This window comes from Dasypus novemcinctus, chromosome 17, assembly GCF_030445035.2.
Source record: "Dasypus novemcinctus isolate mDasNov1 chromosome 17, mDasNov1.1.hap2, whole genome shotgun sequence".
Taxonomy (NCBI): domain Eukaryota; kingdom Metazoa; phylum Chordata; class Mammalia; order Cingulata; family Dasypodidae; genus Dasypus; species Dasypus novemcinctus.
Genome location: NC_080689.1, coordinates 16,545,349 through 16,569,463, shown reverse-complemented (window position 1 = coordinate 16,569,463; position 24,115 = coordinate 16,545,349). Strand labels below are relative to the sequence as shown.

General features: G+C 46.1%; 1 protein-coding gene across 2 annotated transcripts in view; it reads right to left on the bottom strand.

The window, feature by feature from the left end:
• Positions 1 to 24,115, bottom strand: part of RASA3 (RAS p21 protein activator 3) — a 215,786-nt gene that overhangs the window by 23,968 nt on the left and 167,703 nt on the right. For both annotated transcript variants that reach the window (XM_058278341.1, XM_058278340.1), the window contains exons 8-18: positions 19,750 to 19,826; positions 15,652 to 15,756; positions 13,715 to 13,871; positions 12,720 to 12,868; positions 11,450 to 11,564; positions 10,420 to 10,494; positions 8,565 to 8,688; positions 6,767 to 6,873; positions 5,161 to 5,238; positions 3,103 to 3,180; positions 1,358 to 1,431 (exon numbers count right to left, since the gene is read on the bottom strand). In XM_058278341.1, the coding sequence (XP_058134324.1) occupies positions 1,358 to 1,431; positions 3,103 to 3,180; positions 5,161 to 5,238; positions 6,767 to 6,873; positions 8,565 to 8,688; positions 10,420 to 10,494; positions 11,450 to 11,564; positions 12,720 to 12,868; positions 13,715 to 13,871; positions 15,652 to 15,756; positions 19,750 to 19,826 (1,139 nt within the window). The remainder of the gene's footprint in view (positions 1 to 1,357; positions 1,432 to 3,102; positions 3,181 to 5,160; positions 5,239 to 6,766; positions 6,874 to 8,564; positions 8,689 to 10,419; positions 10,495 to 11,449; positions 11,565 to 12,719; positions 12,869 to 13,714; positions 13,872 to 15,651; positions 15,757 to 19,749; positions 19,827 to 24,115) is intronic.

Here is a 24,115-nt window from a genome sequence, read left to right as displayed (position 1 = left end):
TAGCTGCTGAGAAATCTAATGCGATGGTAAGTGGCATTAGTAGAAATCCCGTGAGAAGCGTGAAGGGGGTGAGGGTCCCACTGCCTTCTTCACTGGTGTGACCATGTCTGCAATGGTACATGCATCTTTATTTAGAGTACAGTTTCTGAACATAAGGAATGGAAACCCTTGTGAGGAACCAAATGACTTTAGGGGGTATATAACGGATATCTCCTACTTTGAAAGCTGTGAATTTATTTAATGTACATAAGAAAAAATAAGTAACTAGCACATTAATCATGTTATAACAGATATTATTGCTTCAGCCATGGTTAAGTTAAAACAAGTTCATTTACAGGAAACTAGTGATGCTAACAATACTGTTACTAGGTTGTGGTGCAGTCATGGTCTGTGGCTGACTCAAGTTTGAATAAATTTGGCTCTCAAGCAGTGTGGGCAGTGCCGAGGAGACCAGAGGCACTGACTAGGGATCTGGGAACTGTGCCACCTGATGAACATTAGAAGGATCTAGAAAGTCTCGGTTCACTAGAAGGGGCTGGGGGTTCTAAGAGTACTGAGAAACAAGGCATCAGGCAATCTTGCACATGGCTGTGTCTGTGGCGAGCGTAGAAACCAAGACCATGAGTACATCACAGCATGACTTCTCATCTGAAGTTGAGTTGGACCAAAGTTCCATTAATGTTCCTTCCAACTCTCTGGTTTTCTGATACAGGACCATTTTATACGTGTGATATTGACCCCTAATGAGCATCTCTGCAAACTCTGGCAGAGATTCTTGATTATTTAGGAGTAATTCAACTCTTCTCTGTGTAGGCAGACTTTTTTCTCCCTTTTCCTCCTACTGATGGGCATCCCTCCACTCTTTGCAAATTCAGCAAAGAATGGGAAAAGAGAAATGAAAATAAACAATGACCAAATCTCATAAGATCTTAGGTGAAGCCTTGGTGAGGAATAGTTTAAGAGCAATGGACAAGAGAGGCCTTGCTTCTCCCAAGTCCCCCAAGCCAGATAGCTGGTGGTTCAAGGCCAAGGGTGCCACAAAGGGCCCCAGACTGTCCTCTGACCTGGGAAATCACCAGCCCATGGGAGCCAGACACCATCCCATTCAATAGCTTTATAACAATGAATTAATTGTGTTGAGATCAACTGAATTGCTCCTACTTCTGAGGACTGAAGAAAAGGGAAATTCTGAGTTAAAATTAAAACATTTTTAAGAAAATCTGTTAAGGGGGATAAAAAACAAAGAAACAAAAATAAACAACAACAATAACAACAACAACAACAAAACACATCCCCCCACATCTTTCTCAGTCCCACTCCGGCTCCAGCACCCATCAGACAGGCACTGAGTCCTTACCCTTCTTTAAGCAGGATGGGTTGCTCTATGCTTTTGTGGTCTCTTCTCCCAGAGGATGAAATCAAATCTAAGAACTTAAGTGGGAAAGAAATCAGAACGTTAAAAGGGAAAATGATATTAAAGGTCTATTCATTCTTACATGGAAATGATGGCTTTAGGACACTTTGCTTCATCTCTGATACAAAGAAAGATAGAATTTGGTAACACAGGCACAGGGAGAGGCCCTGGAAATCAGTTCTTCTGCAACAATCTTGGGAGGTATGTGCTTGCCTCTACTACAAAGGGAAGCTCTAGCCCCCCACCCCCTATCCTGCCCCATTAACCCTTTCAGGGATGGTCTCATCATTACCCTCAAGTTAGCTTGGCCATACCCTAATGTGAAAGGCTAACAGTAGCTTATTCTCACAGAAGTGTGGCCAGGCTTCAGGTAATACCTAGAGACTCTACCTGCATTTTAACCCAAAGATGAATCCAATCTCTAATGGTGTGAGGTGTCACTGACACCTTGGTGGAAAGGTCTTCAGCAGTGGAGGGCAGCATAGCACTGACCCAGAACCCTATCAGCTTTCTGCCTAAGCCAGGCCTCTCTTCCACTATCACATACTCATCTTTCTAGAACTAATTTCCCCATTGTTAGGGCAGGATGGGGCCTCTTGGCTCAATAGGACTGCTCCATAACTAATTTGTATTACTTCAATCAACTGGTGGCTAAAAAGGCTGAAAATGGTGGCTGGTCCAAGTCCTAATCCCTTCCTTTCTCTACTATATCCATGCTTTAAAAATGGTTTGTGTTGGAGAAATATTTGTGATAGCTGCTAAACAGCAGAAAGAAAGCAAAGTTTTAGGATCCAGGGAGTTCCTTCCCCAAGAACTAAGTCCCTAACTTTGGATCTGGGGATCCAGGGATTTCCACTATTCTCTAAAGCATCTGGGGTTCTCAGGGTCTGGAAACGCACAGAACAAATGGGGGCTTGGGAGTAGGGCGCCACAGTGATAGTCTGTGTTGGCTGTCTTAGAGAAGAAGAATGTAGACATAAAAATGAAGGACGAGAGCACAAATATCAGGATCCAAACAGGAGTCATACCAAAATGAGTTCAAACACAGCTCTGGTTGGGGGTGATGAAAAGATCTTGGAATTAGGCAGAGGAGATGGCTGTACAATACAGTTCAATGTGCTAAGTGCCACTGTTAGGGATTGAATCATGCCCCCCACAAAAGGCATGTTCAGGTCCAAGCCCTGGTCCAGTGGGTATGAATCCATTGGTAAATAGGACCTTTGAAGATGTTGTTAGTTAAGCTATGCCCACGAATGAGGGTGGGGTTTCATCCAACACAGCTGAAGTCCTTACAAGCCAAGGTAGTTGGACAAGGAAGAGATGGTCATGGGGAGGAGCTAGAGGTCAACAGATCTCAGAAGAGAAAGGAGAGGACATCACCCTGTGATGGGAAACCCAAGGCTCGCCGACCTGCCAGAACGCTCCTAATCCTGGGAGCACAGAAACCTTCTAGGCTCTGAAATCAAGAGCTGATAAACTCCTGTTTGAGCTAACCCATTGAGTAGTATCTGTCATAATAGCCTGGAAAGTATAGTAGCCACTGAATCTTATAATTTAAAATAGTTAATGGTTAATTTTATGTTATATAAATTCCCCCAATTAAAAACACACACACACAATTCTGCCTCATAGGAACAACATATGATATGGAGGAAAGTAAATACATGCTAATTAAGGTCAATACTTACATTTTTTACTGCATCAGCATATTTCTGCTCATTGAAGAATTCATAAAATGTAGCCATGTAGGACTCCTTAAAACTGGCCTAAAACGAAACAGGTTACTGAATGGAGGCTGAAAAATGATAATTAATGATAAAATGATAAAAATGATAATTAAACAAACTGAAAATCCTATCTATCATAGGGTAAATGATAGAGTGTAAAGTGCTGTCTGAGAGATTTTAGCTCAGGTATAATTGACCTTAATTCACAGAAATATAGTAAAAAGTTTCTATAAGATGAATTAGATTTGAACTATATTTTAAAAAGCTATTTGAAAGAATCCTCTGGTGAGTTCTTTGCTCAAAAGAGACATTTGGTAAAAATCACTAAATACCCTTTCTATGTGTTGGTTCATTGGTACCTGGATTTCTGGGTTTAAGAAGTTGTTAGGTAGGCTGACATGTGAACTTGGTGTCAGGAAGCCTGGATTCCAGGCCTGACAGTGCCACATCCTTTCTTCATTCCCTGTGCTAACAACCATGGAGCCTTTTGCTACATCAGATTCTTCACCTGTGATCTGGGGGGTAACGGTCCCTACCCTGCTAAGTGCTTCTCTGAGGCTTAAAGAAGGCGGTATGTGTGAGAAGGCCTCAAAAATGCTCCAGAAGTAGAAGGTGCCACACCTAGCTGGCAATCCACAGTAACAGAGTGAGAGGGCCTTCCAAAGAAACCATTCCACATGTTCCACGTTCCGATTTAATCTCACTTTGATATTTAAACCATTTGACTATTTTCTGAATATGAAAATAAGGTGGGTTTTGTGGGGATGTTAGACTCCAGTTTGGGGGCCTGCCTGTTCCAAGAGTTTCCAGCCAAACAAAAACTGGAACTGATTGGATGGAGTAGGGAAATTAGTACAAGTCAGCCTATCTGTCAGCCATGCTACATCTTTTATTTGATTCTGATTCAGAGAAACTGAAGTGTTTACCACTAAAGACGGCCAGTTATATACAAGGATGGGGTCCCGCTTCAGCCACAGCACTAACTTCTGAGTCACCACAAAGAACAGAGGACAAGGAAGAATGTGCTGGGCCTTCTGCTCGTTACTGTTTACCCCTTTCCAGTCAGAACTGTGAGGGTAATGGGGGAAGCCCTCTCCGCCACAGCCGAAACCGACCCCTGCGAATGGTCTGGAGCCTGCCTCAGGCTCCATCCCCAAGGTATGCCTTCATCAGGTTTCCATGTTATTTTCTATAAAAAATTAGCATCGAACTTCCTCAAAACTGGCATATTCTTATGGGAAATGGGGCAACCTTTGGAGAATTGAGCGCCTAGAGCGGATGCTTCATGGAACCTCCTTGGCCTTCAGGACCAACATCTTAAAAAAGGCAAAACACCAGTTTAAAATGGACAACAATGGCTGAAGGGGAAAAACAGGTTCGTCTCCAAAAGGGTTAAAATGAACATGTATGTACTGGAGTCGGGCGGAGGGAAGGAAGCTCCGTCTCCCTGCTAACCAGGAAAAGAAGGAGCTACATTACGGGCTGAGGACCTAGCTCCTACAGACTGCGTGTCCTCAGATGCTCCAGGTCAAGTCAATCTGGCCAGTTGGCTACATCTGGAGGGGGGAGGGGGGCGGGGACTCCAGCCAGAAGCAAAGCTGAATGAAGAAGGCACTGCATTACTGATTTAGAACAAGAGCTTTCTGCCATGGACCAAATGGCAATACTAAATTGGTGAGGTTCAACTACTTTCCAGATCTATTGACAGAAGTTGTATATGTATAGGCACTCTATTCAGGTTATAAAGAAAGTGCCACTTGCTATTGTAACCTTCCTCTCAAAAAGCAAAACGTACTTTGGAAGAGGCAAAGAAGCAGCTTGGAAGGTACTGGAAATGCTCCACTTCTGAAGCTGGTTGACAGGGTGGCAGATGCCAGTTTTATTATTTTTCCTTACCCTCATAAACATGTCAAACGTGCACGTCTTTTTCACAGGAGGTATGTCAGTGATATTTTTAATGAGATAAAAAAATCAAAGGGTTCTTAAAGAGTAAAAAAAGATTAAAATAAAAAAACTTACAGATTTTGATTTGGATAAGCTGCCAAGAGTTTGAATGGTCTTTGAGATAAGTGTCAAAGTTCTAGAAGTCTGTGGGTCCTATTGAAGAAAGGAAAAGAGCAGTGTGAGTTCTCTTCCAATTTTAAAATAAACGTGATTGATTCCAGAACTACACAGCTGACAAAATGGAGGACAGAACATGAAACACGGCAACAAGGGTATACCACACTCTCTGCGGAGTAAACAGAAATAACTGTGCAAACAAGGTCTCTAGAAGTTGAGTTTGGCACTAAGTTCAGAAAGGGGTTCATTTAAAACCTTGCTACTCAAAGAGTTTTCTGTGGACAAACAGTACAGGCATCACCTGGGAGCTTGTTAAAAATGCAGAATCCCAGGTGTCAACCCAGCCCTCCTGTGCCTGTGGTGCATCAAGGCGCCCAGGTGGCCCGAGGCCCAGTGAAGTTTGGGAAGTGCTGCTTTCAATCAACCCTCTCTGCTCAATAGGCAAAAGGAGCATCTTAAAATCAGAAGCATCCCTACCGGTTTATTTGTGTTACGAGTTTTGCGTCTCTCAGGTAGCCATGTCTGGTAGGTTTGTCTTTACCCTTCAAGAGGCTTGGAGGGTTTAACACCAAACCAACAGTGAAAACAACAAACCCTGAACAGACCCACCACTCTTTTTTTTTTTTAAAGATTTATTTATTTATTTAATTCCCCCCCTCCCCCGGTTGTCTGTTCTTGGTGTCTATTTGCTGCGTCTTGTTTCTTTGTCCGCTTCTGTTGTCGTCAGCGGCACGGGAAGTGTGGGCGGCGCCATTCCTGGGCAGGCTGCTCTTTCTTTTCACGCTGGGCGGCTTTCCTCACGGGCGCACTCCTTGCGCGTGAGGCTCCCCCACGCGGGGGACACCCTTGCGTGGCATGGCACTCCTTGCGTGCATCAGCGCTGCGCATGGCCAGCTCTACACGGGTCAAGGAGGCCCGGGGTTTGCACCGCGGACCTCCCATATGGTAGACGGACGCCCTAACCACTGGGCCAAAGTCCGTTTCCCAGACCCACCACTCTTTAATCCCCTTACCCTGGCTTAGTTTTCTTCCAAGCACTCGTCACCACCTGCTTTTATCTGCTTATTTCTTCCTATTTGTCACATTCCACTAGAATGTGTGCTCCATGAAAGCTAAGTCTCTTTAGGTTACTCCTGTATCCCAGCTCCCAGCAGGTAGCAGACATTCAGTAACTATTTGTTGATTGAATAAGTTAATGAATATATACATGATCATAAAAACTCCATTTTTTTCCCTATGGGTGGGGGCACAGACAGTATGATAGTGATCAGCAGTTGAAAGCTTGGTCAAATCATACAACTATTTTTTGACAGAGTATTCATTCCATCCAAAATGGACAGTTATCAGAGCTGAGGCAACTTAAACAGAAGGGTCGCCAAACAAAGGGGGCTATAGGCGTGCAATACGTTTATAATCCATTTTGCAATAGAATGGCCTCCCAGAGAACAGCACTGTGCCTCCCATTTGCCGGCACAGCTCTGCGAGGACCTGGCATCATGCCTGAGCGTACCTGCTAATTCCCAAGGACTCTGGCAGCACAAGAAGCGTTCTGAGGCTCACTTACCGTGTGGTGAGGGGTGAGCTGGAAGAGGTTCGGGGAGAGAATGGCAGGAGCAAAGAACCTCAGGAAAATGAAGCTGCTCACAGCAGTGTACCTCACATCCAGGTCATCTGCAGCCAGGAAAAAAAGACAAAGCCGTTTCACCCGGCCTTCGGGAGAGCCCATCGTCACAGACTTTAGGACGGGCTTTCTAAGCTAGCGCGTCATAAAGACAGCCTGTAGTTCTCTCTCTCTCTCCCCCATCCCTTGCATGCTAACCATGATTAGAGTGAGTTCTTCAGGGAAGAGTTCGGTCTCTCCAGAACAGCACGGGTTTGGTAGCTGAGGCTGTAAACAGACATCAGATCAACTGACCAGGCCGTCATGGTGGGAAAGGGGATATCTGTTCTTTATTTGGAGACCTATTCACACTTGAGGACAAGGATATGTTTGATTTATTACCATGTTATTCCAAAAAGGCTTGGAGGCATGCTCCAACACACTTGGTAACTGCCTTTTCGAGACCACTGTATGCTGCCTTAGCTCTAAAGGGCTTGAGCTTCTCCCCAAGTACACCAGTGACATCCGTGTTGGGGGAAGCACAGGGACCCCGAGTTTTACTGCAGGGGAGAAAGAACGCCAGTGGTACCCAGTTAGCTGAGGAAGCAGGGGATTGAAGACCACGGCCATTCTGTCTGGGCAGTGCATGTCTGGGCCACAGAGAATGCTCTGGAAGATCTGGAAGCTAGTGGTTTCCCATAGGCTCTCTACGGCCAGCAAGGTACACCTCGGGCCAATTTGTGGGTTCACAAAGGAAGGACAGAATGCCAGCCTGGCCAGGAGAAGGGAGCAGGCACGTCGATGCTGCTCTCCCTCTTGAGACCCTTCTGAGAATGACGACTTGTAAGAACCTGGCCTTCCACAGATGCTACGTCCCATGGCCCAAGGCAGTAGAGCTCCTGTGCATGTGTCCCTCCAGTTCCAGCAGACATTTCCTTTCTTTTGTTTTGCTCACGGGGAACTCTGCAGAGGGTGGCTTATGGGATCCAGCCTCATTAAACAGCAGGAGTTCCAAAGGCTCCACTCACATCACTGGGAAATCCCTGACTTCCTAGTTCCTCAAATGCTTGGGCCATTCTTCCTCGTGTCTTCTGGTGTTTGAGGAGAGTGAAAAGGCATGAATAGGCTTTCACAATGGACATGTTTTTTCCCCTTGGAAATGCAGTGATGGATAGAATTCTATGACATATAGCTAGTACTAAGATCTACCATCCCATCTATCACAAGAAGAAACTGTTGGGGAAATTAGGTGAAGGAACAGCTTCTCTGAACTGGAGAGAGCCCAAACGCAGAATGAGTTAACATTCTATTCCTAAAATAACCACCATGAAAAAGCTCTGCCAGCAAGGCCAGCCTGGCCCCAGATGGCTGGAGGCCCTGGGACTTTGACAGCTCACCCAGAAGACCGACAACTGGAAGGAAGAAGTAGAAAAACATTGGCCAAGAGGGTATCGACTTCCCGGCAAAATCCCAGGGTCCACAAGGAACGTAAATGAAGGGGAATGGCCGTCGAGGCTTTGCTCGTGCTCTGACAGCTGCCCACTGGTTCTGGAAGTCCTGCTGGCCCTCTAGTCCAGCCCGCTGTGGGTTAAATCTGCTGTTACTCAACGCTGTCTGTGAGACTCTGCAATGTCTTCTTTTGTTGTTTTTAAGCCAGTGCAAGGGCTGTGCCAGCCATACAGCAGGTGGGGAGAGAATGGCTGGGGAGGGGCTGTAGGTACTTCTAGCCAATGGATGTGCACTCCACAGAAGAGCGACTCACCCTGGAAGCGCTTGGCCGCCGACTCTCTCAAGGAAAAGAAAATGTCACACATGACGGTCGGGCAGCTCACCCCGGACTTGGTGATGACGGTAAAGATGCGGTCCACGTACTGCCTCAGGTTTTCCTGCCATGGCGGAAACAAGTCAAACAGACCCTAAGGTGGCACCTTGGCTCTGCGCCGTGCGCGCTCCCTGAGGCTGCCCCCGCCGGCACGTGCCAGGTGGCTGGGCAGGGGTGTCATGCTCAAGGGACAGCATCAAGCCCCGCTGGCCCCGAAGGGCCACTTTGCTCGAATGTCACCTTCTCAGGAGGCCTTCCCTGCTGCACTCCTCTCCGCAGCTTGACCAATTCCTAGTACACCACGTCATTGTTCACTGTCCCTTCCACTAGAATGGAAGTGGCCTCGGGGCAGGGACTCCCGTCTCCTGTTCACTGCTGTATGCCCAGTTCCCAAACAGTGATGGCACATAATAGCTGCATGGCAAACACGGCTGCACAGAAGGAGGAATGGACGGACAGACGGATGTGGGCTTCTGCTTCTCCCATCTGGCCGTAATTGGATCTCCTGGTCTCCCAGTTTCCTAATCACCCACCTGCTCTTGGCCTCTGGCCTCCATCATCCCCCCCACCCATGGCTGCCAGAGGGAGCGTCCTCACAGGCCGACTGGACCTCATCGCTGTCCTGCCTGAGGACCTCCTGCTGGCTTCCTCCTTCTCACCTGCAGGATTAGAGCCCTCACGAGCTCCCACAAGGCCTGGCCAGGCCAGGGCCCCCTCGCCTCATCGCCCTGCACAGTGTCCTCTGCACTTCTTGGACGGACCACACGTGTTTCTTCCTCTGTGCCCTCGGCCATGCCGTTTCCTCTGCCTGGAAAGTCCTTCCACCTTCTCCTTCCTCACTGCCCCCACCCCAAAAAAGCCATCGATTCATAGTCTTTAAACTGTGCGGTGCTTTATATAATTCTCTGCCAAAAGATATACTTCCCAGTACCTTGAAAAAAACCAAAAACAACCAACCTCCACTTAAGATAAGTACTGAATACTTTTAATTCTATTTTATGATGATGAAAATAATTACTCATTTGCATTCTGGGGAACACGGGGAACAAGGCACATTGCTTCTCCACCCCTGACATCAACTGAGCATAGAGTTAAAATTCATTACAATGAAATTTCCCTGAAGGCAACAACTTTGTTTCTTTTCCTTAAAGGTATGACAAAAACTTAGCATGGCCTGACATGGAGAAATCATATGAAAAGATTACATTTTTGGGTGAAGTGGCAAAAGCAGGGAGTTGCTCTTATTTAAAAAAAAAAAAAAAAAAAAAAAAGCTAGAGCTCCCGGGGCAACTATCCAAGGAAGATTTAGGTCCTGCTGTCTGTTGAAGTGGAGGAAAAGGACAGGAGCAGTATGCTGGTCAGCACACGAGGCTGACTCTCAGGGACTGCTTCCTGGTTATTCCAGGAGATAAGGAAAAGAGCAGGAGAGCAAGGAGCCCCTGTCAGGAAGCTGAGCTGTGTGAGCCAGTCCACACAGGCTGGGTTAGGTAGCAGGAAAAACATCCAGAGCCATGAAAAGTGGTGGCAACAAGGAGTTGTTATCTGGGACTGATAATCTTAGACCAGCTTAAAAACAGGGAACTGAGCTTAAAGCTAAAGATGAACGATGCAGACCTTTCCACTGTCAATTCTAGGGTTTCCTGGCTGTGCAAAGTGTAGTTCAGGCTCATTTCCCACCAAGCCCTGAAACTGTAGAGTGAAACAGAGTCCACAAGTGGACCCCAAAATGAAAATCCCTGAAACAGGTAACTGGCTTTGAAAAATTTGTTCAGAGCAAAATAGAAGAATGTCTTACCATGTTGTTTTCAAGGTTTTCACCATCTTTTAACTTCACAGGGTCAACTTCACATGATTTGTGGCTTTGGCAGATCTGGAAAGAGCATGAAAGCAATGACCATGCCAGGCAGGTTCCAGAAGCGCAGACCTGGAAAGGGCTTGGAGGTACCAGGCCTCACGGGGACTGAAACCCTGAGCTTCAATCGGACAACAGCTCCAAGTGGGCGATTCCACAGCCCTGACAGCGGGCAGCGAAGCCGGCTGCCAATCTGCAGCCAGGCCCAGCACTTACAGGGCGACTGGTTTAACTTCTTCCCATGCCTCACTCCATCAGCTGAAAAGGGAGCTAATACCTGCATCTACCTCACCTGGTTGCAGGAAGGAGTCAAAAAAATAATGCATCTACTTTACCTGGTTGCTGCAGTAATAATGGGTAAAGTGCTCAGTCTTTGGTCAGTATTAGATAAGTAGTTCTTTTTTTGAAGATCATTTTTGCATCATTTCACATGGGATTAAGTTGCATAATGCTTTAAAATCCCATTTTTACTTGAAAATACTGAAATGATTCTGCCCACAGATCAAACCAGGATGCTATTTTAAATTCTCACTCATTTGAAAAGAGCCTATTTTTTATGAAACTGTTCTGAGGGAAACGCCGCCTGACAAGGTATCATATTTAACAGGTCAGGTAAGAAAGCGCTGAATCATTTGGAAAGGAAATGTGTGGTTTCAATGTGTCAATCAATTACTACCTTGGAAAGGAACAATCACATTGTACTAGAGAGATAATGAAAATGAGGAAGACTCTGGAATACACATGGAACTTCCTCTCCAAAAATGATGTCCTTGCAGTGAAGATTTTTTTTTTAAATAAAGCTGACATTAAAATACTAGCTCCTCACTCATTTGGACAGCTCTGCTTTACATGCTTTTCTCTGTGTTATCTTTTACCATAAAAACATGGGCTCCCAGGGAAATTTTTCTCCTCTTCCCAGGAATGCTGAAATAGCTGGGACTTGCACGTGGGGGATGTAGAGACCCCGACTCACCTCCTCTATGATGGGCTTCAGGGTGACGTGGAGGTAGTGCATCCCCGCCAGCTTCATCGTCTCGTCAATGCACTTGGAGGTCAAAGAGTTTCCTCGGAAAATGGTATTGGGGTCTCTGGAAAACAGTTTTGGGGGGTGATTTTTGTCTACTTGTGTTTAAGGAAGCAGAGTCTGATTTTGAATACCCTTTTATATACTGCAGCAATAAGTTCACCCTGACGAGTCTGTTGGCGGATTTTACGTGAGGAGGAGGCCAGGCAAGATGCTTTGTAGCTTGGGATTCTGAAATCCCCACCCCCCTGCCTGTGTAAGAAATCCACTAGTGCTTTTCAATTCAGAAAGGGGTTGAGCAAGTTTGATATTTGCCAACTTGTTGCCTTCCCACTTTTGAAGTTCAGTTTTGCAATGAATTAATGATTCTCAGCACCAAAACCTCTGCTCAGAATAAAAGGTCCGGCAGGGAAGCAAACAAAGCAGGGGGATCTTCACCATACTCAGCTGATGGGGACATTCTGGGTCTGTCCAAATTAACAGCTCTTCCCTTTCTCTGAGGGCAGCTTAGTGCTCAGCTCAGTCAGCAGGATGAGAAGGAATGGTGGTCTTGAGAGGGACGCCCTGTTACCAATTTGCAGCCCATGCTACTTTCAGGGCTCTCAACATCTAAACACGACGTACCTCAAAGGGGACTATAAGAATTATTAGGAATTGAGTGCTTTCTCTAGAGCACGGGTTCTTAACACTTTTTGTTCCACGGACCCCTTTGCCAGTCAGGTGAAAGCCATGGACCCTTGACTAAGTCCACACATTATTTAATAAATACATCACACCTGCACCAACACATCCCCACAAGAATAATGTTTTTTTGAATTTCAATTCGAGCTCATGGACCCCTTGTTAAGAATCCCTGCTCTAAAGTAAGCAGTGCCTATATTCACCCACTTCTTTCTACATTGACTTTGGGATTTCCTAAAGAAATGAATTTTAAAAAATCATACAACATCTCTTAAAGAAAAATCTAAATTTCTATTATTTCTTGGGGAGTGTGGCTAAGTTTTCATTTCCTCAATACCCTGCAATACGAGGTGTTCGAGAGCAGCTTCTACTTGCATCCAATTACTCAAGTCTTCTCTGGCCTCAGTTTCCCTCCTATGAGCGGCAGTAACTTTAATTTTTGCACCTGCCTGTCCAGATTCACTGGTCATTCCTTCAGGAGGTGGGGAGGGCAGGGGAAGGGCAGGGCCAGGCCGCAGGGCAGGGGCTCAGCACTCACTGAGTCCTCTTCACTTCGGCGTTGGCGATGGCGCTGATGAAAGGCACAATCTTGCCATAGTGGAGGAAGAGCCGCACCAGGGGGATGGCCGCCTCCTGCTTTTCCCGACAAACTTCGCCCAAAATATGAGCCGCAGACGCTGAGACGGGCTGGGCAAAGAGACAGTGTGAATTTTGGACTAGCACCCACCCAGCCTCCGGAGCCTCAGGTCTGGGCTGGCAGGCTTCCGAAGCTTGGCCAAGGGGCGCACGGGGGGACATTGAACGTTTCCATTTTCCCTCCTGCGGCACTATTTTTCAGTCACTAGGGGGCAGCAATCTAAAAACGAAGCCCTCCATGGAAAACCACCCTAAGGATTAAAATATTGTGGGTGACACAGCAAGGCTGCCAAAGAAAGAAGGGAGAATTGGTCTTTTCCCTTTTCCCTCACTCTTTTGTGGGGGAGAGCATGGTATCATTTCCAGCCATGATAAATATAGATTTTTGTTGAGACAGAAAAGCATGCCTTTCATGAAGAACCACATCAAAACCTCCAATTTGCAAACACCCTTGGGCTGCTCCCTTATGGGGTCACCTGAGCAAGGGAGACTGGGAAAATTCTGCTCCTCTTTCCAATCCCCCACATTAAAACAGTATTAGGGGGTCTGTGAACAGAGGAAATCAATGGCATATGGTTCAGTGAAACATAAAAATTAAGAAGTTGTACACACTGCTTATGGGTTCTCACAATGCTTAAAACTGCAGAAGAGTTGGGTGTGTCCCCTCTTGCAGCCAGCAAAAGGAGATAAAGATCTTTCTCAGCAGGGAGGGCACAAAAACAAGCCAAGAAGAGACCTGAGGCTGGTGGTTAAGACTCACAAATAAGGAAAGGAAGCAGTTGACTGTGATTGAGGCCAGTCAGGTGGAGTAACGGCCCCTCCTGGTCCTGACAGGTGTTTGTGACACTTTTACAAAGGTCATCAGTAGGAAAACCAAAGAGGCCCGGAGCAAGATACCTCCACGTCAGCAGACTTTAACAGGAGGTCCCGAAGAGGACTGTAATAGTCTGAGGAAAAAACATGGTCTTCTGTGTAAACTACATTCAACCGCAAGGACCCCAGATCATCTGGTTTCAGGCTCTTGCTGCCGTTATCTCGTGGTTGAAGGAAATACCTGGAAAGGACACAAAAAGCCAACATGAGGCAGTGGCCCTCTCAAGGAGCTGGCTCTGTGCAGAGCCAAGCCGAGCGCCCTGCTCCACAGCTGGCCATCCCATCTTCGAGCTGTTTATGTGTCTGAAACAGGTGACAAGGCAGGGACACCTGAGTGACTCTTCAGGAGGCCAGTCCTGCATATCCAGGAAGCTGGGTGCAGCCTGGGAGGGTCATTTCTAGCCTGAGGAGGTTTGCTAGCAGGCTGCTTTTATTAAGAGCCACACTTGGAAGTTAAAGGAGGAAAAGTGGGAAAGGGTGGAAGGAATGAGAAGAGGGGTGAGAAAGGAGAGAAAATGGAAGTGAAAAAGAAAAAGTGTCAGAGCGCATGTGCTTGTGTGAATATATGTGTAAGTAGTTAGGGGAAACTTTGCAATTAAATCATTTACCTGTGAAGATTAACACTTGACTACGGGCTGGCAATAGGCAGAGCAAAATTGTAGTTGTTTGAACAAGTGTAGCTTTCCATGCCAGAGGGAGGTGTGCATGTATGTTGGTGAGGGGCAGTGAGACCACCTGTGGGGGATATGGGCATTTGCAGGGGTGTTTTCTGACTTTTCTGTCTCCTCTCTTTTGTTCTACCTCATACAGTCCATTCAGGAGCCATATTTGCTCTAATTTTTATTGGCTTCTGGGTCAAACTCATCTCTGAAGCACTTAACACCCTGGTGTATTTGATAAGGTTTTCAATGCGTCACAAGGCAAACATCATATCCTTGGTTACAAGGGCTGAGGGGTTGCTTAAGAATAAGCCATGCCTCCTAGCAGGCACCCCGAATCCAATTACATGGGCCTATTCTAGTTGCTGTCTTCATGGAATTAAAAAATCAATGTATCCCACGATTTCCTGTTGATAGAAAACCGCCATAAAGCACAGCGCAAAAAAATTAAACAGCATGCAGATGGTTTTGAGGTCCCTGGTTTCTGATGTGTAATATGACCAGCCAATTTACATTCTCTTACTGTGCTGAGTGTCTGTGAAAAGAAATGCTTGGAGAGCCAGAGACCAGGGCCAGAAGTGTGTGAGGCCTCACAGTGAGATTTATTGTGCGACAATTTAATTTATAAGCCAACCATGAGATAAAAACAAAGGAAGAGTCACATGCCAGAAATACAAGGTACCCCAGAGCAAACAAGAAATAAAGACACAGGAAAGTAGTCAAACTTCAGCCATTTGGAATATGTGAGCGAGTCATGATGCAAAACCAAAAGACCTGCACATTTGAGATGTGGAGATTTCGGTGGAGATTTTCCTGAAGCACACTGCACGCTTGGGCTCTGTCCTTAACCCAGTGCGCTGCTGCTGCCTTGACCAAGATCACGGACATCTCTCATTGCACAGAGGCTTATGCCCTGAAGTGTGTCAGCTCTTTCCCCTCCAATAATCAGCCCCAAATGCTATTTTCAAAGTCTTAAGGCCTGTTTTTTAGGCCCCTTTCTTTGTGTTAAGGCTCTGCGCCATCGCTTCTTGTTGCCATCAGTGTGATCACCTGCAGCCGCACCTCTCCTCACTTGCTATTTCTCACCTGCTGTAAAAGTATTGACTAGATCACCAAGCTAGAGCTAATTAGAACTATGTGCAAAGCAAGAGTAGATGGGCTCTAGACAAAAGGCGAATGGCTTTGTACGTAGATTTTGTGCCATTTCAGTTTGACCGTCTAGAGGCTTTTTTTGCTTTCTTTTAATTTCTAAACTCTGTCCTGCAGAGATGCTGCTGCCAGTGAGGCATGCTGTTACTTTACCATGCTTCATAAGAGCTGGACTGCCGGAGCACTTTCAACGGAATCCTCAGTTCTCCCAGAAACTCATCTCCAAATTTCAAGTTACTGGCATTCCAGAGGTCAACTCTGAAAAACAACAATCAATCACACCATTTTACTTAAAGAAAAACAGCCTGGGTAGGAATAGAAATTCTTAACAGCTTTTATTTTCTTTCCTTCCCTCTTCCTCAAGTCGGCTTGGAGCATGACAGAGCTTTCTGCTTTGCCAAGTCAGTCTTAATGAAGATCTAAACTAGGAGGACATGTTTAAAACATCAAGCCAAAGGAGCACCATGACTTTGGAATGAAGACTTGCATTTCCCTGCAGGGTATGCTGGGGGACAGATGGTCTCCTGCGATTCAGCCTCATCCTCCTCTTTGACCCGGGAGGTTAAATGTTGGGTACTGAAAAGTGAGACCAAAAGCTGAAGAGCTAGAGCTACTCCTTCACTTCAGCCAGGTCCACGGTCTCCATGATTCCAATAAGAAGTCTACGTGAAGAGGCCATCTATTTACTCCTCAAGGTCAAAAAGCTTCCCAGGAACTTTAATCGTGCTGCAAAGAGCAGCGCCCTGCAGGGCTGTGTCTTTTAGATCTCAGGCCCCAGCAACTAGCATGGTGACTTTTAATCTGGGGTGGGGAGTGGGGGGTGCTTAATAAAGATCGAATGAATGAATGACGTTTAATTCCCCTCAGTATTCCTCTGTGGATGACACCGTCAGGAGAGAATGAAGCAATGTGTAAAGATGTAAAGATGCCACAATTGACTAGGCTGAACGATTGAAAAACCAGAATGCCCACTACTTTCCAGCACATGAAAGTATATGTAGAAGGCGAATACAAAAACAAAAAGGAAACAATATCAGGTGATTTTGAGCATGCCCTCTCCACCCTAACTTAGAACCTTAATTTTCACCAATCACTTCCTACCTAGCAGCATGAACTGTAAAGGGAAAAGGCCTCCAAACTCCCAACAGCAAGAAGGGGGAAGAGGGGAGCTGGTCACAAGCCCCATGCTCATTTTTCTGAGTAGTCTGTTAACTTCTAAAGTGGAGGGATCCCTTATTAATCCTTTTTTTTCCTCAGGCAGAACTTTCCAGTGTTCCCATCAGATCTTGAAGCTGTGGTCACAGGCAGACTGACCGGTGGTGTTAGCTGATGCTAGCAAACGAACAGGTTTGATATTCCACAGTCAACAACTTAACCAATCATTCATTACATGCTGCTGACAATCTAATATAAAGATTTTTAACCACACGTTGGCAGGCAAGGGAAATTAATGTGGGAGGGAAAAATTCTAGAAATTGTACACAGTGCATTCTGTTATCCTTGCAAACCAAAATGAGAGCAGTCAACATTCAGCAGTACAGAAAAGATGCCATCAGACAGAATAAATAAGCATTTGGAAGACAGTGAAGGTGGTATGGGAGGATGACAAACAGGAATCAATGTCCCGCAGTAGATTATTTTTAGAATAAACAAAACAGAATTTTTAATTTGCCAATTGACAATTTAGAAATATGACAAACAAGTTGGCAGGCAGTTTTTTCCTTTCCTTTTAATAAGAAAAACATTTAAAAACATTTCTGTTTGTATGCATTTGAAAAGAAAAAAAATCAACTTAGGACTTCACTCTTGAATCTGAAGCCAATTTTAAAAAAAAGAAAAAGCTTCTTTCTCTTAACAAGAAAAAAAGGGGAAGTTGCATGTCACAAGAACAGCTGGTACCAAAAGGCAATTTTTAAACAAGGACTTGTCATATTGTACAGACTCCTCCCAAGGAGAACCTTCTCAGAAGCTCAAACTTTGGGGCCACTGTGCCTCTGGTTCAGTATTGTGAAGGGCTGGAAATGAAGACTTACACTGACTGCATTAAAAAATTGGGCTCAGCCCAAGTTGTCTGTGGAGGAGATAACTGCTATCCCTTCGGACTTGACGCAGAGAGAGAAAGATGTGGAAACAAAACCCTTCTGTCTCACAAACTGGTGGGAAGAGGAAGTGCCTGGAGGGAGGGAAAAGCCCCTGGGAGAACATTTTGTGCAATCTCAGAGCAGCCCTCAGCCTGCTCTCCCTCACTGTCAGAGCAGTGCAGGGCCCAGAATCCTCCCCACACACCCTACTCTGTGCTCAAGAGGCCGTGGAGGCTATTAGGGGTTAATCTGAGGAAGAGAAGAACGATCTCTTCCCTAACTGTAGGCCTGTGGTATTTCTAATTGAAACTCCCGTTCTTCAGGATATCCTAACCCTAAAAGAAAAGTCAGTTTTAAGCCATATCAAACAGGAAAGTTCATGTGGTTCTCAAATGGGCATGTTTTTAGTCAGACCTAAAGGTGCTGGTATAGCCCGCATGACTGCTGGAAATGCTAGAGCATATTTATTTACTTTCTGTCTCTACCATTACAACTCAAGCAAGGGCGGGGGGCGCTGAACTCCTGCCTCCTTGAAGGCCCCGGCTCCCACAGGCATGCCGTGCCCATCAGATGGAGGAAAGAGATCCCCGTGGGGATTCTGCAGGACCTTAGCAATTTAACAGCCATTCGTATTCTCCAAGACAACCCAAATGAAACTAGAGTCTTAAAAGTATGTGCGGGGGAGTGAACATAGCTCGGTCGCTGAGCACCTGCTTGCCATGTATGAGGTCCTGGGTTCAATCCCCAGTACCTCCTAAAAAAAAGATGTGCATACACATGGGCAGGGGCAACAAACCCAGGGTTTGCAGGGGCAGGAGGGGAAAGAAGATCAGGAAAGAAATGACTCCGGAAATACTTTATGCCTCTTTTCTGCTCTGCACAATTTGGAAAGTTTCTAAGGAGTTTGTATCTGCCTCTACAGTAGATAGGAAGCAATAAGCAGAAACAGCTGTATGCAAAAGTGGGTACAGAAAAAGCAGGAGGTAAATCAAAACACAAATAGGAATGCAGCTTATTTTATTTAGAGGAAGGAACACTAACTTGGATGCATGAAATTGGTATTCCCATAAGATCGCCTTTTACCAGCTCTGAGTACATGGGATTGTGGAGGCTTTCTGGAAATAAAGACTCATGTTTGCTTGTGTTTTCTTTCGCTGGTTCTTTCTGAATTTTGAACATGAGAACATCTCCTTATTTAAGCATTCAAATACCTTTGCTAAACCACATGTGATGTATTTTCTCCTTCATTTCCTATGGAAATTATTGGGATGCTAAAGAAGGAAAATTATGGGAGCAACCCAGCCATAGGTGAATGTTTAACAAAGACCCAGTTTCTATGACAACATGCTTGAACAGAACAAGGGGAGATAAATATAGGAGCCACGCACGAGACCATTTTACAAGCAACAGAGCTTAGCATTTTCCACAGGAGACAGGAACGCCTGAGAGAAGGAGGCCCAGTCTAGCCTGAAGTCGGCAGGGCCTCAGTGATTCCACAGGAAACTTCATTCTGTTCAATTAGGAGCAGATGCTCCCAAAACTCTTTCCCACCAGTGCCACCCACTCCTGGTCCCAGCTCCCTCTGCCCAGGGGAAAGGCTGCCAGGCTTCAGGGGATTTCCTGACCCTGAGGGCTAGAAGCTACTGGTCAAAGACGGTGGGAAGGAAGTCCTTGACTTTTTTCCAGATTTGATGTTTGTGAAATTTTAAGTTAGGATCTTTTGGGCTGACAGGAACAGGTTATAAAAACCAACGGCTTAACCATGAGGAAGCCAGAAGCAGCCGGTACCCACAGTTGATTCGGCTGAGCTCTGCCATCCAGCACGGACCTCAAACACTTGGTGGAAGGAGTCACACAGACACTAGGTAACAAATCATTTGACCTCAGTCTCTTAGAAGATATTGTAAAGCGAACTCTAACAACAGGCTTATGTGTGAAGCAAGTATCTTTTCAATCCACTATCCAAATATCTGGGGATCTTATGATCAAAACTCTTACTTCAATATAGATTCTAACATCCCAGAGCTAAAAAACAGGAAAATGGAAATTCATTTCTATCTATCCTCCTATTTTTAAAAACAAAACAAAGCGAAAAATGAACAAACACAAGAAGTAACTTCAAGCCAAAAGTGCCAAGTAAAAGACTTTGGACATTGATTATCTTACTTACCTAATTTCAAGTTTGTCTACATCCTCCTCCTCAAAGTCAAAGTGGGATTTTTTGCTGTAGCTACAGGGTCTGGTCACCTGATGTCATAAACGGGGAAAGAAAAAAAAGCTCTTTAAATTACAATCCTTAATAATAGTAATAACAATAAGGATCAAGAATGGCTAGTACTTCTCAACACTTATTAGGTGTCAGGCATAACTCAGTGAGTTTCTGTAACTGCTGCGAATGATGACAACTAGCAAGCAGGAGAGCCAGGATTCAAACCCATTACCATCATGTTGTTTTCATGGCTGTGTTCAACTATCAATCAAGAGGAAACACACTTGCAACAGTGTTGAGGGCTTGATATGCTCAACTGCCCTAACGGACAAATGAATTTATATGGCTGTGAGTCTCCAAAAAGAGCTGGGAGGTTATCAGAGGGGTTGCCCTTATGCACACCTCAGCAGAGTCCCAGCGACAGCTAAAGTAGATACAACCCCAGTATTGGTTCTTCTGAGGGCTACAGAAACCCACAGGCTCTATGGTTATAGCAGATGGGAGTTCAGTGCCATATCAGTTGGTCCTACTTTGGAGTTTGTGTTTCTGTGTGATGGAGCTGGACTCAGATGTGATCTTTGTTCACAAGCCTCTCCTGTTACTTTTACCAGAACTGTAGTTGGTGCTGGGGTTTAATATATACCCAGGGGACCTGAATCTCTGGACTGACCATGTGATAGCCAGCCCCTGAGCCTCAACAGACTTCAGCTCCTACGCTCTGGTTTATTGGACTTACCCCACTCAGCTAACATGGAGGTGAAGAAGGTCAACCACCACACCAGGGAGCCAAGGGTGCCTACAACTGAAAGCAGGAGGATTGCATCCAGCATCCATGTGGAATCTAAGCCCCCTCTTGATATAGATGTGGAGTGGACACAACCAAGCCAAGGTCCACAGGATGGAGGAATAGAGTATAGATTAGAGTGGACTTACTGATATTCTATTCATGAACTATTGTGATTAGTAATCGAAGAAAATGTGGCATTGGTGTAGAGAAAGTGACCATGGTGGCTGCTGGGGGTAGGGAATGGGAGGAAGAGATGAGATGTGGAGGCATTTTCGGGACTTGGAGTTGTCCTGGGTGGTGCTGCAGGGACAGTTACCGGACACTGTATGTTCCCCCATGGCCCACTGGGTGGACTGTGGGAGAGTGTGGGCTATGATGTGGACCATTGACCATGAGGTGCAGCTATGCTTAGAGATGTATTCACCAAGTGCAATGAATGTCACATGATGATGGAGGAGATTGTTGTTATGGGGGGAGGAGTGGGGTGAGGGGGAGGGGGGGTATATGGGGACCTCATATTTTTTGAATGTAATATTAAAAAAATAAAGACCAAAAAAAAAAAAAAGAGGAAACACAGTATTTTCCTTGGCATCCTCAGACCCCTGATTTCAGAGAGTCTGGGTGTCAAGGGGCCAGGCACTGTCCACTCATTACCCCTTTGGTCGTCATCACACCCAGGAGGTGAGATGGCGCCCCTCATTCTGCAGATGAGGGATTCTCGGGGCTCACCAGGTACCCAAGGCTGATTGTCCTGCCTGCCCCGCACCAGCTCATGCCCTCTGGGCATCTGAGGGCCTACTAAGAGCTAGGCAGGGGGAATAGAAGAGGAGGGAGGTGCAATCCCCACACTCAGGGGTGCCCAATCCAGAGCCCCCTCCAGGGGCAAGTGGATAGCCCTGGGTCATTCGTTACTCAAGAGTCAATTGTCAATTGACTTCAACCTGTTCTCTTAACAAATCTCTCGGCCTTGCAAGCTGCTATTTCTGCTACTGCTGTTTCAAAGCAGGGAGTGTTTTGGGGGGGTGGGGAAGAAAAGGGCAGCCCCCTTGGAAACATATGCAGGAAGCAGAGGAAGCTGCTGCACCTTCTCATTAGAAGGATCTCAAGATCACTTCTCTGTGTCCGGCTGACAGAAGAAACAAGCATTTCTGAGGTTTCCTTTTTATCAATATGACGTGGAAGGTACAAGGACCCCACCCATGAAATCACCACAACTCAAGAGAATGAAATACTGATGCTGCTGCGAGGAGCTGCCTGAAACTTCACAACTTCCTTTCCAGGCAACGTCTGGAGATTTTACCCCCTCGGTATTGTTTTGCACTCTAAGGGGAGGGCAAATGCATTTCACCTTTGTTGGGTTAGAAAAATGCAAGAAAATCTCAAAACACCTTTCTTTTCCCTCTTGGTATCTGAGGGATCATGAGAATATTAAAACATAAAAAGGAACGAAGGCGCTGGATTCAAGGTGCACATTTCCTCCCACGCCCGCCACTCAACAGAGCCCCAGCGTGGCCCCGTGGGAGCCTTTATTCGGGCTTGCAAAGCAGTAACACTCTGTCCAAAGGCTGGGCTCTCAGGAGTCACGAGGCATGCATTACACACTCTTGTTTTAGCTACATGTCAACCATATACTAAATTATAGTCCTCTTGCCTGGCAGTTCCTCTCCCCTCCCTCTCTCCCCTTCTCAAGGGATCGGGTCGAGTTAATGCTAGTTTAGAAGATTCTGGTTAGAGTTCTAATCCAGAATTTGACACTAAGTCATTATGTGATCTTGCTTAAATTGCTTAACCCCTGAGCTTTAATTTTCGGATTTGTAAATTAGAGGTAAACACTAACAGGGTGCTCAGGGAGGCTGAAGGGAACAAGTCAAGGCTCCCGGGCTCACGCGGGCCACGGCACACTCCACGGCACACTCGTGGCAGCCTGCTCTCGACCTTCTCCAGCCCAGCAGCACCCAGATGCCTCTCCCCCTTGACCTCCGGGCAGCTACCTGCCCAAATATGTTCCTCAGTCCCCCTCCCCAGCTCATACTACAGCACCACCACCCATTGACTGCTCCAGCTGGAAATGTGGGGGCATTTTGACTCCCCCTGCCTCTCCCCTGCCATCAGGAGTCCGGGTTATTCCACCTCCAGGAGAGTTCTCGAGCCGGGCTTCTGGTACCTTCCACATCCTAGCTGCCTGTGCCTCGGGCCAAAGCTTCTCCAAGGCCTACCAGAGGCCTCCACCTGGATTCAACATCACCAACCTTCCTCCTCCATCTGGCACACGGGGATCTGTCCACCGCCCCAAATCCTGCTGCTTCCCTGCTGCCACTGGCTAAGGGGCCTCACTGTCGCCGCACTTCAGCCCTGGCTGCCCCCAGCCTGCAGGTGTCTGCCGAAATGGCACCTCCTCCAGGAAGCTTCCGCCCCCTCCCCGCCACGGTCCTCACTCACAGCAGATGATGGCAGTGTCACTCCCAGGGCCTGCCTGCCGTTGTCCCTATCTGTCTCCTACCTGAGGAAGCAGCGTGATGACGGCAGGGGCCGCTGCTAGTTGCTTTTCCATGTTCCCGGCTATGCACATAGAAGGCACTTACTGCAGTTGTTGAATGACTGAAAGTTGCACTTGTGGAAATTAATATCATTTAGGCATTCAAGGGGATTTTAGATAGTCTGGTTCTTATCCTGGAAGAAATTGGCCTGCAGGCTACTTACTTCCTAGTGTACCTAAATGTCTATTTCCTTGTTTCACTCCAGTAGGAGGCTGCCTGCCATCCCTTAAGGGCAGCGTTTCTCTCCTTTCCTGGAGGGGTGAGGGGAAGGGCAGCCAGGGACAGTCAGAGACCATCAAGTGCTGTTTCCTGATGAGATTAGGAGAAGCTGAGAAGAGAAGGTCTGTGGCTATAAAACAGGGGGCTGAGCCTTTTTAGTCAAAGGACATAAACTCCAAACAGCAGGGTTTATTGAGCCCTGGTCCCTGGGCAGATGTGCTCCCTAAAATGGGGCTGAGGGTGAGGCAGTTATTTGGGGGACTCTAAGCAGCAGAATAATCAGCAGAGGCTGCAGGGCTCAGGAGTTTTACACATTGGCCGTCCAGATCGTTGTTTGTAAAATCACCTGTGGGTTGTCAGACTACTTTAGAGGGTAGATACGACTGACATTAAAAAGAAAGAAAAGAAAGAAAGAAAGAAAGAAACTGCATACAAAATAGAAAATAACAGTATATCATAATGTGGGTAAGAATACTGTAAAAATACATATACGTATAGGGAGAAATTGAGTAGTAACTTAAAATATTTCTACTGCACATTGTATTAAAAACAAGTTTGGAGGCCACTGATCTAAACCATTCTAGGCAGCCTGAGCAAGGAAGGCTGTTGCTACCTTTAATTCACAATACATATGAAAAACTATTTTCTACATTTTCTGATAAATAAAAAATCATCCCTCCCTTTGGAGTTCCAGAATGGATTACCCTGAGGTTAAGATGACACACCACTGGCTTCTTGCCTTATCTTGATTCTCTTAAAAAATACTTTCTTCCTTGGCTACAAA